The sequence below is a fragment of the Bombus vancouverensis genome, chromosome 5, assembly GCF_051014615.1.
Source record: "Bombus vancouverensis nearcticus chromosome 5, iyBomVanc1_principal, whole genome shotgun sequence".
NCBI classification, from domain to species: Eukaryota; Metazoa; Arthropoda; class Insecta; order Hymenoptera; family Apidae; genus Bombus; species Bombus vancouverensis.
The window spans coordinates 6,343,420-6,360,471 of NC_134915.1; the positions used below are offsets into that span (position 1 = coordinate 6,343,420).

The window sequence follows — 17,052 nt, forward strand, 5'->3', positions numbered from 1 at the left end:
AAAAAATATTGTTGAAATATTCGAGGGCATACACAAGTAAGAAACTTTTTGTGTGCTAACGGTGGGTACACGACCTATGCCATACCGGGCAAGCGAAGCGATTTCTTAAAAAGCTATTTTCTATCCGTGGCTTTCATTATGTTACGTCGGGCGACCCTCTACCTAGACCAGGCCATTCCCCGCGGGCCAGACGGGAACCAGATGTCCGCTCATCCTTGCTGCGTACCCTCAATAGTCTTACGGACCCATCATAAATCCCAGTAATTTGCTAGCTAAGGTCCTTCAGACCCAACAAACATCTTTTTCCTAAATTACTTTCTAAAGAGTATTATCTACTACGGCTTGACACGGGAAAGTTAGTTTTTCTCACGTACGATGCTTCCCACTAGCAACTTTCTATCGAGGGCGGCTAAGACCCTTCCTAGTCCATCAACCTACGTTTATCCAATCAGAAGCAACGTATACTGCCCTCACTTTCCTGACCAAAAATGTCATGAACAAATCCGATGGTCCCGTGCGCTAGACACACCCATCGCTAGCTTTCCTTCGACACAGCATCGTCACTGTACTTCACTTCTTCTACACCGCTAGAAAAGTCAACAACTAAGTACAAAAATCTAACGCCTAACGTCTAAATCTAAACACAACGCTAGAGGAGTATAATTCACATCAACTATCTAAGTCGGTTCTCGGGAATATCGAACATTCATTTCCTCTATTCAGCATCCTCTAGTGCTACGTCCACTAACATATTAAATTCAATTATAAGAGCCTTGCTCTAGTGTTTGTATATCTATCTTATCTTCGTGCGACAAGTTGTTATCTACGATTTATACTCAACAGCGTAACTTAAGTGTTGGAAATATATAATTTATAATTCTGTGAATCATAGTGTTATACTAACTGAATCACCCCTATTGTCTTAACCGAAATCAGGGGATCGATCAACTCGTGGTGTCGATTACTATAATCGTAACGGGAATTTACGACTCTCGTTGACGTCTCTGTTCGCGATTGCGTCTCCCCGCGATTGGTCGAAAATACACATTAGTTTAGCGTGTATGTATTTTTCCGTTCAAGTTTTATTACCGGTCTTAATAGCATCCACGAAGATACTGAGAACAATAGTCAACACCTCATGGTGTGCTAGAAACGAGGATATACACAAAGACTTAAAAATACCAACGGTCAAAGAAGAAATCGGCAGGTACGCAAAAAAATACAAGGAAAGAATGGCAACACATCCAAACCAACTGCTGCTGAAGCGAGCAAAACTCTCATAGAAAGAAGACTAAAAAGAAAACACCCCACTGATCTCACTAAAGAAATAAAATAGTCAAACTCGAAGATGGTATCCCGCTGGGGGTAGCCATCTACATGTTATTGAGCAATTAAACTAGAAAAATTTACCGAATGTCCAGCTGGACAAATTGTAAAGTACAAATTAAATAATAATAAAAAGAATAAGAAAAAACATGCGCTTGTATTAAAAATGTATAAATGGTTGAATTTGAGAAACTGCTTGATTTCTACCACTAATCTGCTGCAACAGGTTCTGTTATATTTTTGCTGACAATTTACTAACATAACCGAATATAATAGATCCTGTGTCAAGTCTGCAGACTTCTCGTACACAAAAACTGGTAACAGGTTTCCAACAGAATCTGCTAAAACAGATTTGGTTATCTGAATACTTATTTGCGTCGCGCCCTATACAACTCGTGGCACAGACAAACAAAAGAAGTAACATAAAGGACGTAGCGTCATGTGATATCAAGAATTCATTAAAATAACCCTTAATAATATATGCGAAACGATGTACATACTTGTTAAAATGTTAAAATATAAAAAGTGACGCATGTAGGCTGGAAGTTTTGTACTAAAAATTATATTTTCCTAACTACTTATTAAAATATATAGATTTTTAGAGAATTAATAAAATTTGCATGCAAAATGTAGTAAGGAAAACACATACATTTATTTATCAGTGCAAACGTTTTTGAAAGTGGAATTCATTGTTACGTCGATCAAGGTAGTATTATGTATTGTATCACCTGTACCTCACATAACATGCTCGATTCTCGACGCTTGCTAAGGAAAACCATCTGAAAATTGAGTCGCTTCGGTGCTTTTTTTTGTATATGAGTGTTGAGATCCAATTACGTGATCGTGAATGGTCATTCCCAAAAAGGGAACCTTGTAACGGGGATCAAGATCATATAATCGGGTCTCGTGATTCACATAACGAAACACCGAGCAGAGACACTCTGTTCGTTTCTATCTTTAAAGAACTAGAACTTCATTGTCTTCCATGTTGATTTCTCACGACTCAATTTTCGGACAGTTTTCTCTAGCAAGTGTCGAGATCTGTTTATACGATCTTGCTTATAATTACTAGAAAATTTATCAGTACCAATAAAATCACGCGTAAAGTAACCAGTAGTAAAATGTACTTACTTTTATGTTTATGTTTTCAATAAATGTTTCTAAAGTAATTATTTACAAAAGAAAAATTTCGTAGAAAGTTATATATCTATAAAAAAAGTATCGGTTATGAAAATTAATTTAATTTGTTTTCAATTATTTGAATCTGTATGCACATCTCTACATATATGTATATGACAACGATGTAACATACAGTAACAAAGAATCGATTATATTTATTCCTTGGAACTGAGAAGTAAAGTTTATATGTGTCATATTGACTTGTTTCTTTAATATAAATAGTTCATAAAGGTATTAGAATTAGTATTTGTTTTTAATGTTACGCGTTTATTCTGCTACAGTTTATCACAAATTAAATTAAAAATACAAGGATTTTAATGTATATCACTAAAATATTTTATTTGATTATAAGTAACGTTACATCTAAGAAATCAAAGTGTTGAACACTAACTTAATCTTTATTAACATTACAGATTGCAAGCATGGATTATGATGATTTCTTCTTCGAAGAAGATAAGATGTTGGTTTCATACAATTGATTATTTACTTATTGATATGTGTTACATTTCAATTTAAATATGCTTCCTTTTTCTTGTAAACTGCATGTTTGTATGCCACGGTACGGTGGAATAGTCTAGTGGATCAAACAGTACTATCTACAAGTAATATAACTGTAACAAATATTGTCGATGAATCTAAAGAATGTTTTGTTCCATTAACCACCGTGCCATCAGCTAATGTGCAATTGCATCAATTTACTACAATGGAAGATCGCATGTATGCATTTTTATGTTCCACTATCTTATCTTTCATTTAAATTTCTTTTACTAACATTTTCTATAATATATTTAAGAGATGTTACAAACTGTATATTTTCTGTTTCTTTTAATCATTATGGAACGTAGACCAGATGTAGAACTGGTCAGTCAAGATCAGTCTCTTCATCATCTACCCAATAATACGTAAGTTTTGATAATAATGTGTTTAATGCTAAAGTTATATTTTAATGTATTAATTGGTACTTAATTTGTTTATAGTGTTTCATAAAAATTAATAATATAATTCAGTATTTTTTAGTTTAATATTTCTAAACATTTAATTATTATCAGAACATTCAGGTAAGGATTTTTTTTGACTAGTTATTTGATACAGATTTGTATTTAAATTGTTTTATTCTTCCTTATCTATATATTAAGCTTTATTTTATGAAATGTCATACCTCTAAGCTTTTAAAATTATTTTGTATCTATTTATGCACATTGTTAGCTGTTAAAATATATTATAAACAATAATATAATAGATAGTTTTATGTTAATGTACAGCATACTTTATATATTTATATGCATTTATATAAGAAGTATTATTAATTTATTATTATTATTGTTATTATAATAAATATGTTTATAACTTATTTCATGCTAAGAATATGAGTATGGAAGTAAATTGTATCAAATAAGTATTATACAAGGATTTTATGTGAAACAATATATTGATGTATTCTTTTGTTACATTAATTTATACAGGGGTATGACCATAACTTCTGGAAATATTGTAATACAAAAAGATAGCAGTAATCTTATTGGCATAAGTATTGGAGGCGGAGCACCATTATGCCCCTGCTTGTATATTGTACAAATTTTTGACTATTCACCTGCTGCTATAGATGGTACTTTACAATCAGGAGATGAACTTGTAGCAGTAAATGGAGTATCAGTTAAAGGAAAGACAAAAGTAGAAGTTGCAAAAATGATACAATCTTGTGATTCTCAAGTCAGTATTAATTATAATAAATTACATGCCGATCCTAAACAAGGTCGTACTCTTGATATAGCTTTGAAAAAGGTATTTATTGTCCAAACTTATATATTTATTATAAATGGTTACATTATTTTAATCCTTAAATTAATTTTAGGTAAAACATAGATTAATTGAAGGAATGGGAAGTGCAACAGCAGATGCACTTGGATTATCACGTGCCATTCTTTGTAACGATGCACTCGTACAACGATTAATGGCATTGCAGCGCACAGAAAATTTGTATAGAGGTTTAGTTTCCCATGCTAATGCTACTTTACATAGTTTTTTTGATTTAATACAAATATACAAAGGTATTGTTATACATTTTTAAATAAATTATCAAATTCCAAAACTCATTTTTAAATTTAACTGTGTCAAAAATTATTCAATTTTGAGATTATATATATATACAAATATTACAATAATATTTTGCTTTAATATTTTAAGTATCATTATATTGCATATTTTAGTATTTGGTGATGCCTTTGCTGCAATAGGAGTAAGAGAACCACAACCACGAGCTAGTGAAGCTTTCAGACAATTTGGTGAACAACATAGACAAATGGAAAAATATGGAATAACGATTTTAAAAAATTTGAAACCTATATTAAATGATTTAGGCACATATCTTCACAAAGCTATTCCAGATACTCGATTAACCATAAGCAAATATGCTGATGCAAAATTTGAATATCTTTCTTATTGTCTGAAAATAAAAGAAATGGATGATGAGGAACAAAGTTACGCATCAATACAAGAACCTTTTTATCGAGTGGAAACAGGCAATTATGAATATCGTCTAATCTTAAGATGTCGACAAGAAGCTCGTGCAAAATTTGGTAAACTTAGATCAGATGTACTTGTAAAACTCGAATTATTAGACAATAAACATGTTCAAGATGTCGTATGGCAATTGCAAAAATTTGCAGCTGGTTTAGCAAAATATTATACTAATACACGAGATTTATTATCCTCTGCAATGTTATTTCCTGTTGAAGTTGATTTATCACATTCTGCATTCCAATATAAATCTACTGGTCCTCAAGTAATAACTGATGGAGAGGATGTAGATGAATTTGAACCTGAAGAAAAAGCAAATATAAATGAAGATTTACTTATAGATACACAAAACTTTCCACTAATAACATCAGAATCTAACAATATGTAGCAATGTGCTTCTTGCTTTCAAAGAATTTTATGAACTATTACGATATTTTATTAATATTTAAATATGAATGATATTATATATACAGTGAGCCTTTTCTAGTGTAACATACTTTTACTACTTTTAATGGAATTCTGCCCTAGTTTCATTCTTTTTCATAATACAAAAAAACGAAACCAAAGATTATTATTTAAAAAGAACCATATAATTCTAACAAATCTGTATAAAAGAAATATATATATATTGTATTATATATTTTTTTTCTTTTTTTGTTTCTTTTACTATTTTAAAAATATTTAAATTTAATTAAAATTGTCTTCATACATAAGTATTCATTGTAAGGTATAAAAATGTATTTGTTACATTCTAAACTATTATAATAAATGTATATTCTATGTCAAATGAATATTATTTTTGTAAAAATTATAAATATTTTAAAAATTTTTAATATTTATTATTTAAGTATGATCAAATTAAATTATACAAACACTTACTGAAATAGTTTAATATGAAAAAAATTTTCTATAACAATACTTATGCAAAAGTATAAAAATTGCAATATATAATGTATATCTATCATTATTACATATATATATTGCAGTATTAATTGATTTTAAACAATAAGATTCTGTACAATCTTTTGTACTAATATCTGTAAATACCACGAAACTATAATCATGAAACATATCTACACATTTCGACAATATTATGAAATGCTCAGAATAATTTTTAAAAACTATTTATGTTTATATTTATTCGAATACAAAATATTATCACAAACATAAAATAATATTAAATCTTTCTGCAATATATTTACATATTTTTTTAACTATTTTCTAAATGTAATAATTGTTTATTTAAAAAATCTCAGATTAGTATATATCTGTTTCATTAAAAAGTAAGGATTAAGTAAATCACAAATAATTATTTTATGTATTATAACTTAAGTTAAACTAATATGCTTATTAAACATTTACTTTATTTATTTATGCATTTATTCATATCTATTATGTAATTTTTTAATGTTTTTCGTCATTAATGTTTGTATTTAATTTTACTATGATGCTATTACATAGTAATACTGATACTACATATCATAATATTAAAATAGAAAACTCATTGATTTCTTTAGTAAAAATTTCATTTTAAAAAGATTTGTTAAAAAGAAGTTAAATTTATATTTTTGAAACGTTAAGTATCATAACTTTACATTTTTTCTGCAATATAGATTAGTAATGTATATTAAATTATTAAAAAATCAATTAAAATTTTTTAAACAAATGTACGAATTTAAGTATTAATTTCAAAATACTCATTCTAATTAAAACTAAATAAAACTAATTATATCTAAGATATTGTATATATATACATATATATTTTTAATAGCATAACTATAATATGATAAAGTTTATCAAGTAACTAGTAAGATAGTAATTAAGTTTAACATGGATATATGCAGCCAGAGATTCTCTCGAATACAGCATAAATGAATAGAACTAGGTAGAACTGACAATGGGGTTATTAACGGATCCTACGGCAGGATCTGGAAAAATAATAAAATTTTTATTGAAACGAGAACGACCACTTTGTTTCTTCTTATACATTAGCGGTATTGTTTGGATATTACTTCTTGCTTTGCCCATATTCAACGATAGTAAGTATGAAATTGTATTATCTAAATCAACAAAAAATTAGGTTATGTTATAAAGATAATCTAATAGAAAATATTAACATAAGTAATTAATATTATAAATATCAATTATTTTTATTATCTATATTTGCTACATAAATAAAATAGGATTTATATATAGATTATTTTAGTTTATTATCAGAATGACATCATACATATATTTTATAATATTATTTATACAATGTGTTTTGTATAATGGATCAAATATTTTTAAGGTGTATAATACTGATTGTATAATACTGATTAAAATAAGAAAAAATATGTCTTATTAATATGAATTTATAAAATAATTATGAAGATATTCAGTATTTTATGTCATCTGTTAAAGTTGTAAGTGGACTGCAGATTTTTATATATTTATAGGAAATTTGAAAATACAAGATTGCACAGAATACACATAAAATAAAAAAATATATAAATACCCAAAGTATCATGTTTTCTATAATACTTAATAGATAAAACAATTCTCTATTGAGAGTCTATCTTTTTAATTATATTGTAAAGAATATGAATGTACATAAAAATCTGCAATTTACTTACAAAAATATGCAATATAGAACTGAGATTATATTTCAGCATTTCAACATATTATAAATTATAGAATATATCTAAGAGTTATATATAATATAAATGTAAATAGAACATTTTTTTTAATATTTTTTGTTTTTACCTGAAGATTTTTGCATTCAAATAAAAAAAAGTTAAAAATATGGAATATATTATATAAAGAAGTAAAATAAAGGTCTGACTTTAAACAAACTGTTATTTTTGTTTTTTTCTGGTAGATAGAACTATTTATTTTAATGAACTATATTATATGTAAATTAATTCTTCCAATACAAAGTAGTAATAGTATTTATTGCATCATCCATACATTATTCAATATTTTTGAATACTATACATAATATCAATCTAACATATATATATATATATATAATATTAATATATAAATGTCCTAAATATGTGTATTTTTTAAACATGTAGATACCTATTTCTCTGAAAATGCTTTATTGCCAGGATTGGTTACGAAAGAAAGTAACTTGGCGCAAACAGCAAAACAGTATTATATACACTTAATCCATGAAATGAAACGATATCCCGATGTAATGCCATATGCTTGGTTAGCTGCAAAATTAAATCAGCTTCATTTGGATGTTTTTACACATAATTTCACATTAGTATATCCTTTTCAAGAGCAACAGGTAAATGAAAAAACGTATCATTTATTTTTATTAGGTAGTTTCTCAGATATTTCTTTAAATTAATTATTAAGTGAGTTATACTATCATCAAAGAAAGACAAAATTTTGAAAGATATAAAAGGTATTTCGTAAAGATATAAAGATTGGTACATTTATAGTTTACAGGCCAAAATATATATGGGATTATGAGAGCTCCAAGAGCAGCTAGTACAGAAGCAATTGTAGTTAGCGTCCCTTTTAGACCAATTAATAGTATTTATTTGGATACTGCACCTTCTATTGCTCTTCTTCTCGCATTTGCTAAATTTTGTAGAAGTAAGTATTTACAAAAAATATAATTAAATTGTTTTTTAATAATTCTGATAGTATTATCTTATAATAAAATGAGAAGTGTCTTTGTATTATGTACAAATAGGCTTGGATAACAGTTTTGAAGTATATAAATATCATACAAGAACATGAAAATAAATAGAAGTTTTAAAATCAATATGTGTAAAGATAAAAATGTAATTCTATATAAGGATTATGCTTATTTCTTATATAATATAATTACTTGTATTTATTTAGTTATATACTTTTATTTTATTAATAATGTATTAAAAACTTGATTTATAGAACAGAAATACTGGGCAAAGGATATTGTATTCCTAATAACAGAACATGAACAATTAGGAATACAAGCGTGGTTGGATGCATATCATGGAGTTACTAGTGGTAACGAAGGTATACTTGTATCTGGAGATCTTCCTGGTCGTGCTGGCTCCATTCAAACTGCTATTAATTTGGAATTACATTCAATGAAGATTACATCTATTGATGTTAAAGTATGTTTGTTTTATTAAATTTTAATTAACTAAAATTCTAGAGTAGAATTATTATTATATATTTTTATTTAATTTTAATTACCTAATAATCCTTTTCTATTCTGTAAGATTTGAACATGTGTAAATTTATGTACAAAAATATTTAAATAATTTATGTTGTATTTTATTTTAAAGCAAAAAAAAGATTAAGAGTCAATTTCATTGAATAAATTTATCGTCTCTCATTCATCTGTTTGTTAAACAAAATTAAAATTTTTATTTCAGCTGTATTGAAAGAAATGAAATGAAAAAATGAATGGATGTTTATAATACTTGAATATATCCAAAATGTTTCAATTTATGCAGTAATTATTATTTATTTGACAAATATTATTATTCTTAAATTGTAGATAATTTAAAGGAAATTTGTAAAAATATCATTTTGTCTAGAATCATATAAAGTTTCCTTTTTGTCTAGGTAGAAGGATTAAATGGTCGATTACCCAATTTAGATCTTTTTAATTTGGCACAAAATATGATAGCCAAGGAAGGAATTCGACAATCATTTCAAAGACGTTTTGATGTTAAATATAAAAATAAGTTTAACTATTGGTGGTATCATTTCAATACACTTCTGATGATGATTACAAGTCAAGCTACTGGAATTCCAACAGGAAATCATGGACTTTTCCATAGGTATTTAATAACTATAAAAAATCATGAAAGATTTATTGTTAGTTTGTTATTCCTAATACATATATATGATTCTATTTACAAATCTAAAAGTATTTTTTTCTATCTAGCATATTTCAAAACGTTTGTAATAACAGATTAAAATAACATTACTGAAATTAATGATGTTAATATGCATAGTATTAATTAATGTATAAACAAAAACCATCCTGTTTTATGTCTTATTTGGTTGGTCAGATTTACAAATTCTCTTGTGAGAAATACTGATTATTTTACTTTTCAATAAGGATTATTGTATTTTAATTATTATGGTTTTCTCATCATTTAATAATTTTCCTTTAATTAATATTATTATAGGTTCGGTATTGAAGCGATTACTTTGGAAGGTTTTGAAAAGCCTGGTCAACAAAATTCTAATGGAAATTTTTACCAAATTGGTCGTATTGTAGAAAGTATAGTACGATCGTTAAATAATTTATTAGAACGTTTTCACCAATCTTATTTTTTTTATCTGCTTCCATCAACAGATACTTATATTTCTATTGGTGAGTGAAAACTAATGTTTTATTTTTCGTTATTAAAAAATTTACAAGCTTAGAAAATAAAAAATCCATTGCAATATATAATTATATACAGAGTTAGTCTTTATATATTTAGTAATGAAATATAAATAATTATCATTGAAAAAATATTTTAGGACTTTATATAAGATCTTTAGTCTTAATTATTGCTGGGATATTTGTAAAAGCATTTTCTATTTGGCAAAGGCTTCAAGTATCCACTTCTGTAGAAGATAAGAAAAACACAGTTATTAAACAGTCAAAGGTTTGTTTTTTTAACTTTCTTTTTACATGTTTAACTAATAAATAACTTTAACTAATAAATAAGCTGAAAATTTAATATTTTATAGAATATAGATAAATATAGAATATTTGTTTAAGCCATAAATTGATATATTTTCTGCAATTATAACAAGTATTATATACTTATAACATATACTTTTTTTATAGGATGATGGATTTGACATTGGCATTATTATGTCAGAAATATTATGGAGCCATATTTGTGGTGTTGTAATTGCAACATCCCCATTCCCACTTACTTATTTTGGTAAAAAAGTAAATTCTCATACAGAAGACTCTATATATTTCGGTTTTGTTGCAATAACTATCTTAACATTAATATGGCCATTTTATTCTAGAAGGTAACTCATGTTAATTCATTAACTGATGCCATAATAAGGTATACTTAAATTAATTATTGTTACTTCTAGGCAAATGAAGTATAAAAATGCAGCTTTAGTTTGTGTGATTGCACTAGTAGAGTTGGGTACTGTATTAATGTGCATAGCAATGCATAATTTTTCTTTGGCACTTCTTATTGCTGTAATTTATGTACCTTTTGTATTTGTTCTACCAATAACACCAAAACAAAATCTCACCAAGTAAGTACATTTTAAACATTAAATTCTTTTTAGATCATATTTTTCAAAATATAAAATAAAACGTATTGTCCAATTTGATTTATATTAAAGTATTTGAAATATTATAGTTCACATAACTTATTAATTTACAAACTTTTTCCTAAATACAAAAAATTATTAATTACAAATTATTATTTCTTATTCTTTTATATCATAAAAACATTTTTAAAGGACTGGAATATTATTTAGAATTATTACAATTTATAATAAAATTATGTTGCAGATCGCGCAAAATGCTTTCTTTTATGTGGGTTTTTCTACATCCATTTATGATTGCAAGTTTATTCATAATGTCTTACACATACATATATTTTTTTTCTGATTCCCTCCCCTCAATTTTATTTCGAGGATATCGTGCTACAAAACAAGCATTTGTTTTTAGTATCATGGATTCAATGATTTATGGGAATTGGTTATATAATGTAACAGTTTCCACAATGTTTCCTATTTGGTTTATATTTTGGAACATTTTATGTTTTAATATAGTATGAATTCCTAATATGTGTAAATAGTTCTTTTTATAATAAAAATTATAATTATGAGAACTTATTATTATTATTATTATCTAAGGATTTTATGAAATACTGTATACTGTATAATAAAAAAAATTTGTTAGTATCACATTTCATCAATATGAAAAACTATTTATATTATTATTTATTCTTCTTAATTAAGACGCAATAGACAGTCACTGCCTACTATACATTGTATAGAATACTTATTTATAATATTTAGAAAGAAGTTGAATTTTTGAGATTCTAGATTTCCACATTTGTATTATTTTCACTGTAATGATAATAAATGTATAATTACACAAAAGTTTAAATAAAAATCTGAAGCTTATTTTCGATTTTGAATACTGTATAAATTTAATTTGTATAATGTATTCAACTTTTTATGTGATTATAAAATATTTTAATTAAATTATTGCATAATGAAAATAAATATCAAATAAAAAATGGGCTTACTTAAATAAAAACTTTACTATAGGGAACAAACAATTATTGACGTTTTTCGCAATCTTGTAATTTTCAACATGTAAAATACAAAGATAGAAAATATAAGTTCTAAAGTGTAGAATCTATTGGTGCAACAATTAAAACTGGGCATTTTTAGGTTCCACACACACGTTACTTTGACGCCATAATTACTAATTTGATAATCTATCAAAGATTATCAAAATGTATTGCATGTGATGCCTCGAAAAAATGGAGCTTATAACAGAAGATAACATCTTAATATAGTTACCACAAATATATTTATAAAAATGCCTTTATTTACATATGTTACGGGCGAAGTTCGCAGAAATGATACGGAATTGAGATGGGTGAGGGTCAGGTTATAGAAGAAGACTTGGAATCTCCGAGGAGGACGCGTGGGACCAGTGGCGATCCGAGCTGATCAACAAGGGAGGTGAACATCAGGGAGACATGGAGATGCCGCTGCGGCCTCCCGCTCACATACAGGATGACCCAGGCGCTCACTGGACACGGCGTATTCGGCGAGTACCTAAGAAAAATCGGACGGGAGACGACAGACATTTGTCACCACTGCGGAGAGGGCAGGGACGCAGCGCAGCACACGCTGATGTTTTGTTCGGCGTGGAAGCTGCCTCGTTACATTCTGCGGCACGCCATAGGAGAAAGATTGACCCCCTCAGCGATTGTAGAAGCGATGTTGAGAGGGTCACAGGAATACAAGGCCGTCCGCCTCTTCTGCAAGCGAGTTATGCTCGCGAAGGAGCGAGCAGAAAGGGAGAGAAAAACTTTCACCCTTGTAGGATAAGACGATGGAGGAGGATGGCAGTCAGGCGACCTAGAGCCGCTCCATCGCCGTCCCAACGGACCACGACTAGAAGGGGTGATAGCGCTAGGGACAATGGCGCCCCCTAACGCCAAATTCAATAATCAGGAATTATTAGGACTGGCTCGAACAAGAGGACGCGGGAAGGGGGTGCAACAGAAGTTAATTCATAAGAGGTTCCTGGAGTACTCCTGTCATACGCGCAGGATGGTTATCGTGGAGTTTTGGTCGGTAGGAGTCCGACACTACTCTGCTGTTACGCGATTATTAGAACAGCGGAGTGTCCATGAGGATTTCTCCACGTACAAAAAAAAAAGGTTGTAGAAGAAAAAGCTAAAGAAAGTCAGCAGAAAAAGATATTTCGAATATTTATTGACGCATGGAAGCATTTATAAAACCAATACATGTGAAAGTAGGAAACTTTCTTAAAGAAGAATTCAACTTGGATAAAGAATTATAAAACACCAATATATTCTGCCAATCTGATTCTTGTTACAAATTATAATTTACGAGAAACTTAAAATTAATAATATATATTATACAAAACATTTTTTTATGTTTCTTTAGTTTCTTGTCTATCTTTAGTTCTGGTTGTTCTTTTATTGATCAGCTGACCAATTAAAAATGTTATTATGCTGATCATCTTACCGGAACATTCAAACCTAGATGTAGGAGCGTTTTTTCAGAAGCACATTAGTATTAGCAACATCTTGATAGAGTCAACTGCAATGCTAACGAAACGTTGGAATTCTTTTCCTTTTGGACACAGCTCTTTCCTGGAAGCTTCATACAATGTTAGTCGAATCAGTGTTAAATGTATCAGTGCTAACTGTAATAGTGTGAATAGTGACAGTTGAGGCTATGATGGGTTTAAGGTTTGCTTAATATTTTCTCCGCTTTATTATATCTGGTCTCCAATTTACAGGATGCGTCTCTTCAGTCTAAAAATAATAATAATAAAAATAATATAACAATAATAAAATAATAAAATAATTACGTCTTTTTATCGAAATTATTGACATAATTAACATTTAAAAGATAGCTTTCTTACAGCAGTATCATCTTCTTTATATACTTTGATTGTTTTATCTGCTTCTGTTGTAATCATGCGAGTACCAGACATGTCAAATGTAATACTAAATACTCCAGCTTCACTATCCATTGAGCCCGGTTGAACGGGTGCTTGTAAACGTTGGAAATTATACCTTGAAATATATACGTATAGATATCGTAAATAATGCTGAACATCAGTTGAAAAAATACAATCTTTATATGAAATATTATATTTACCCTGTTCTCCAGTCCCAAAGATGCATAGTACCATTATCTGCTCCAGAAACTAATACGCCATCAGCATTAACAGCTAAACAATTAACTATTGCATTATGACCAGATAAATTCTGAATGAATTTTCCTTCTGGACATTTCCATTGCTTAATATTATCTGGAGATGCTGATGCGAACATATATCTAATGAACAATATAAATTAGATGAAGGAATTTACAATCTAAAGAAAAACAATCTAAACAATCTAAAGAAATACAGTATACATACAGTGATGGATGAAAAGTCACAGCTCTTATACTTTTCTTGTGATTTGTTAAAGTAGCTCTAGATTTTCCAGCAGCTAAATCCCATAATCGTATAGTGCAATCGTGACTCCCAGTGACAATCTAGTAAAAGAAAGAAATAAAAATATATATAGTTAAATATTTTTTTAAATATATATATCAAATTATTTGATGAATTGTTTGGTTTTGATACCTGTGGTTCAGCTGTTTGACAAATTACACTAGCAACTGTGTTAGTGTGACCAACAAGTGTATGTACATTTGCTTTGGTTCGCATATCCCATACTCTTGCAGTAGAATCTCTACCTGCAGTTACTAATACATCAATACTAGGATGTAATGCCATGGAATATACAGCTGATAAATGTCCATGATAATGTCTTATAACCTATAAAAACAGTAGAAATTGTAAAATATGAACTACTGAATATTAATTATTGAGTACATAAAGTAATAGTATATATAATTAAAACTATGTTGTAACCTTGTTGTACTCAAGATCCCAACACTTCACTTGCCGATCTTCTCCACAAGAAAATAAATATGGGTGTCTTTGAGAAAATGCAAGTCCACGAACACTGCTTATGTGACCAGTCAAAGAAACTTTCAATTTACCAGTTGCAAGATCCCATATCTGAAATTTTTAAAAGTATTATGTAATAATATAATTAAAATAAGGGCTACTAAGATCTACAAAATTTATGATCAAAATCAGTTTATAAAACTGTATAAAATGACATTGCAATATATTATATAATTTAATACAAATATTAAACGAAACAATAATCTTACTTTAATCACTCTATCTGCAGATCCTGTTGCAAACCATTCATTTCCTGGTTCAACAGCACAACACCTTACCCAACCAAGATGACCACTAATAACCCTATATAATTTCCATGGTGCATGCCACTTAGGTTTTGCCATAGATGGTGTCTTCTTCTGTGGTATGATCAATGACATATTAACTGAATTTCCTCCTGAATTCGTTTGCGTTGTTACTACCATATTGTTGTTTTGTATAGGATTATAAGGAACAACTGCAACATTATTATTTCCTCCAAAAGATTCATCTGATTCAACAATATCATTGTTATTAAATCAATAACATATATAAATATTATTATGATATAAGAAATACATATATATTTATAAATACCGCCTGGTGGAGGAGGATCTGTATTTTCATTTTCATTTTGTATTTTCATTATATTGTTAGTTTTGACACGTGCCAATACAGGACCATAAGAGTCTTTTGCTTTTACAGATTTTTTTATTTTTTGTCTATAAAACATTATTTTTATCATTTTATAATGTTCGTTTATATTATAAATACAAAATATACTTACAAGTTAGGATCTACAGGTGGTAAAGTACCTTGATTTAATAAAAACATATCATGTGTTCTCTTTAAAGATCGAAATACAAGGGTATGTACAGAATGCCTTTGTACATCCTATACAGGAAAATGTATATAATTTAGCAATTTCTTATTTAAAAATCATTATGTACTATAATTGTTTTTTTTTTTACCCGTAACATTACTTAAGGGGAAAATTTCTTTTTTCGGTTTGATAATTACGCAGTCTAAAAATGTGATTAACAGCTATTTTATAAAAAGTATAGTGCTTACCATTTTTATGAATGTAAATATTGCTTGAATTAATATAAACTTAAAAGTAAATACTGTAATTCACAGTCATGTAAACAAGTATACCCTATAGCATAAAGTATAGGGTCTATTATGTATGTATACCGAAAGCACGATTGCATATACAGCCTGGAAACTTTCATAGTGAAGGTACGGCTTTTAATGTTGGGAGATGTGCTTCACAAATCGGCCGTTAGTTATAGCGCTGAGATCGATTTGTTAAAGTTTTGCATTTAATGCCATCTTCGTCGTCCTTACCACTGAAAATAAAGAATATGAACTAAACTATATTTCACATATAATATTTTGCAATCTATTTGAAGTAAACATATACTATTTTACATTGTGATGTAGAAAAATGTTGTTAAAAAAAATGTAGATTAGATAATAAAGTTCAGTTGCAGTTCAGCTTGCAAGTACAGACATAAGGTTGCGCTGCATGACAAAACCTAAAAAATTAATTGAAGCGCCTTACTTGAGAACACTTGAAAAACGTTTTCCGGTCATTAAGAGTCTTATTCCCATCACAGGAAGTTTCATGTTGATTTTTCACGATTTAATCGTCGAATGGTTTTTTCTAGGCTCCAGTATATGAGTGTGGAGAACTGTTTATATGATCGCAGTTCGAAGTATACACTTGTGCTTTCTTTTACAGCTACGTTCTTTTTCGTTTTATTTTCTTTTTTATCGTTTCTTTTTCAGCTTCTTTTCATTTTATTTTTTATTCCTTTCCTTTTTTTTTTGTTCAC

The 17,052-nt window shown here is 28.4% G+C and overlaps 3 protein-coding genes across 8 annotated transcripts; 2 read left to right on the top strand and 1 right to left on the bottom strand.

Annotated features, from left to right (window-relative positions):
• Positions 1–2,490: 2,490 nt before the first annotated feature.
• On the top strand, positions 2,491–5,728 carry PICK1 (protein interacting with PRKCA 1). 6 transcript variants are annotated; one of them, XM_076618607.1, is made up of 6 exons: positions 2,491–2,736; positions 2,919–3,222; positions 3,299–3,407; positions 3,969–4,287; positions 4,358–4,553; positions 4,713–5,727. In XM_076618607.1, exons 3-6 carry the CDS (start codon positions 3,301–3,303, stop codon positions 5,408–5,410), a joined length of 1,320 nt encoding a protein of 439 aa, XP_076474722.1. In that variant the 5' UTR covers positions 2,491–2,736; positions 2,919–3,222; positions 3,299–3,300; the 3' UTR covers positions 5,411–5,727. The 6 variants fall into 6 exon arrangements, with proteins under 6 accessions (XP_076474722.1, XP_033195683.1, XP_076474723.1 ...); XM_033339792.2 differs by having other exon boundaries at positions 3,351–3,407; XM_076618608.1 differs by having other exon boundaries at positions 2,919–2,965; positions 3,351–3,407.
• Positions 5,729–6,816: 1,088 nt separating this feature from the next.
• Positions 6,817–11,918, top strand: GAA1 (glycosylphosphatidylinositol anchor attachment 1). The gene is made up of 10 exons (XM_033339750.2): positions 6,817–7,061; positions 8,082–8,299; positions 8,457–8,613; positions 8,914–9,122; positions 9,580–9,797; positions 10,152–10,339; positions 10,492–10,619; positions 10,805–10,998; positions 11,068–11,238; positions 11,501–11,918. The coding sequence occupies exons 1-10, from the start codon at positions 6,920–6,922 to the stop codon at positions 11,766–11,768; spliced, it is 1,893 nt and encodes a 630-aa protein (XP_033195641.1). The 5' UTR covers positions 6,817–6,919; the 3' UTR covers positions 11,769–11,918.
• A 1,505-nt stretch (positions 11,919–13,423) lies between these two features.
• On the bottom strand, positions 13,424–16,917 carry LOC117159699 (transport and golgi organization 4). The gene is made up of 11 exons (XM_033339795.2): positions 16,779–16,917; positions 16,286–16,563; positions 16,002–16,108; positions 15,812–15,936; positions 15,445–15,725; positions 15,137–15,286; positions 14,846–15,040; positions 14,636–14,754; positions 14,371–14,550; positions 14,132–14,285; positions 13,424–14,021 (listed from the first exon to the last, which is right to left on the bottom strand). The coding sequence occupies exons 2-11, from the start codon at positions 16,286–16,288 to the stop codon at positions 13,962–13,964; spliced, it is 1,374 nt and encodes a 457-aa protein (XP_033195686.1). The 5' UTR covers positions 16,289–16,563; positions 16,779–16,917; the 3' UTR covers positions 13,424–13,961.
• Positions 16,918–17,052: the final 135 nt, after the last annotated feature.

Excerpts from the sequence above, each read along its gene's own strand:
- PICK1 (XM_076618607.1), top strand. The coding sequence starts at position 3,301 with ATGTTACAAACTGTATATTTTCTGTTTCTTTTAATCATTATGGAACGT. Across the intron at positions 4,288-4,357 it reads TTGATATAGCTTTGAAAAAG|GTAAAACATAGATTAATTGA; the intron begins GTATTTATTGTC and ends AATTAATTTTAG. Across the intron at positions 4,554-4,712 it reads TTTAATACAAATATACAAAG|TATTTGGTGATGCCTTTGCT; the intron begins GTATTGTTATAC and ends TGCATATTTTAG.
- GAA1 (XM_033339750.2), top strand. The coding sequence starts at position 6,920 with ATGGGGTTATTAACGGATCCTACGGCAGGATCTGGAAAAATAATAAAA. Across the intron at positions 8,614-8,913 it reads ATTTGCTAAATTTTGTAGAA|AACAGAAATACTGGGCAAAG; the intron begins GTAAGTATTTAC and ends CTTGATTTATAG. Across the intron at positions 9,123-9,579 it reads TTACATCTATTGATGTTAAA|GTAGAAGGATTAAATGGTCG; the intron begins GTATGTTTGTTT and ends CTTTTTGTCTAG.
- LOC117159699 (XM_033339795.2), bottom strand. Across the intron at positions 15,937-16,001 it reads CCACCTGTAGATCCTAACTT|ACAAAAAATAAAAAAATCTG; the intron begins GTAAGTATATTT and ends AATGTTTTATAG. Across the intron at positions 14,286-14,370 it reads CTTTGGGACTGGAGAACAGG|GTATAATTTCCAACGTTTAC; the intron begins GTAAATATAATA and ends ATATATTTCAAG.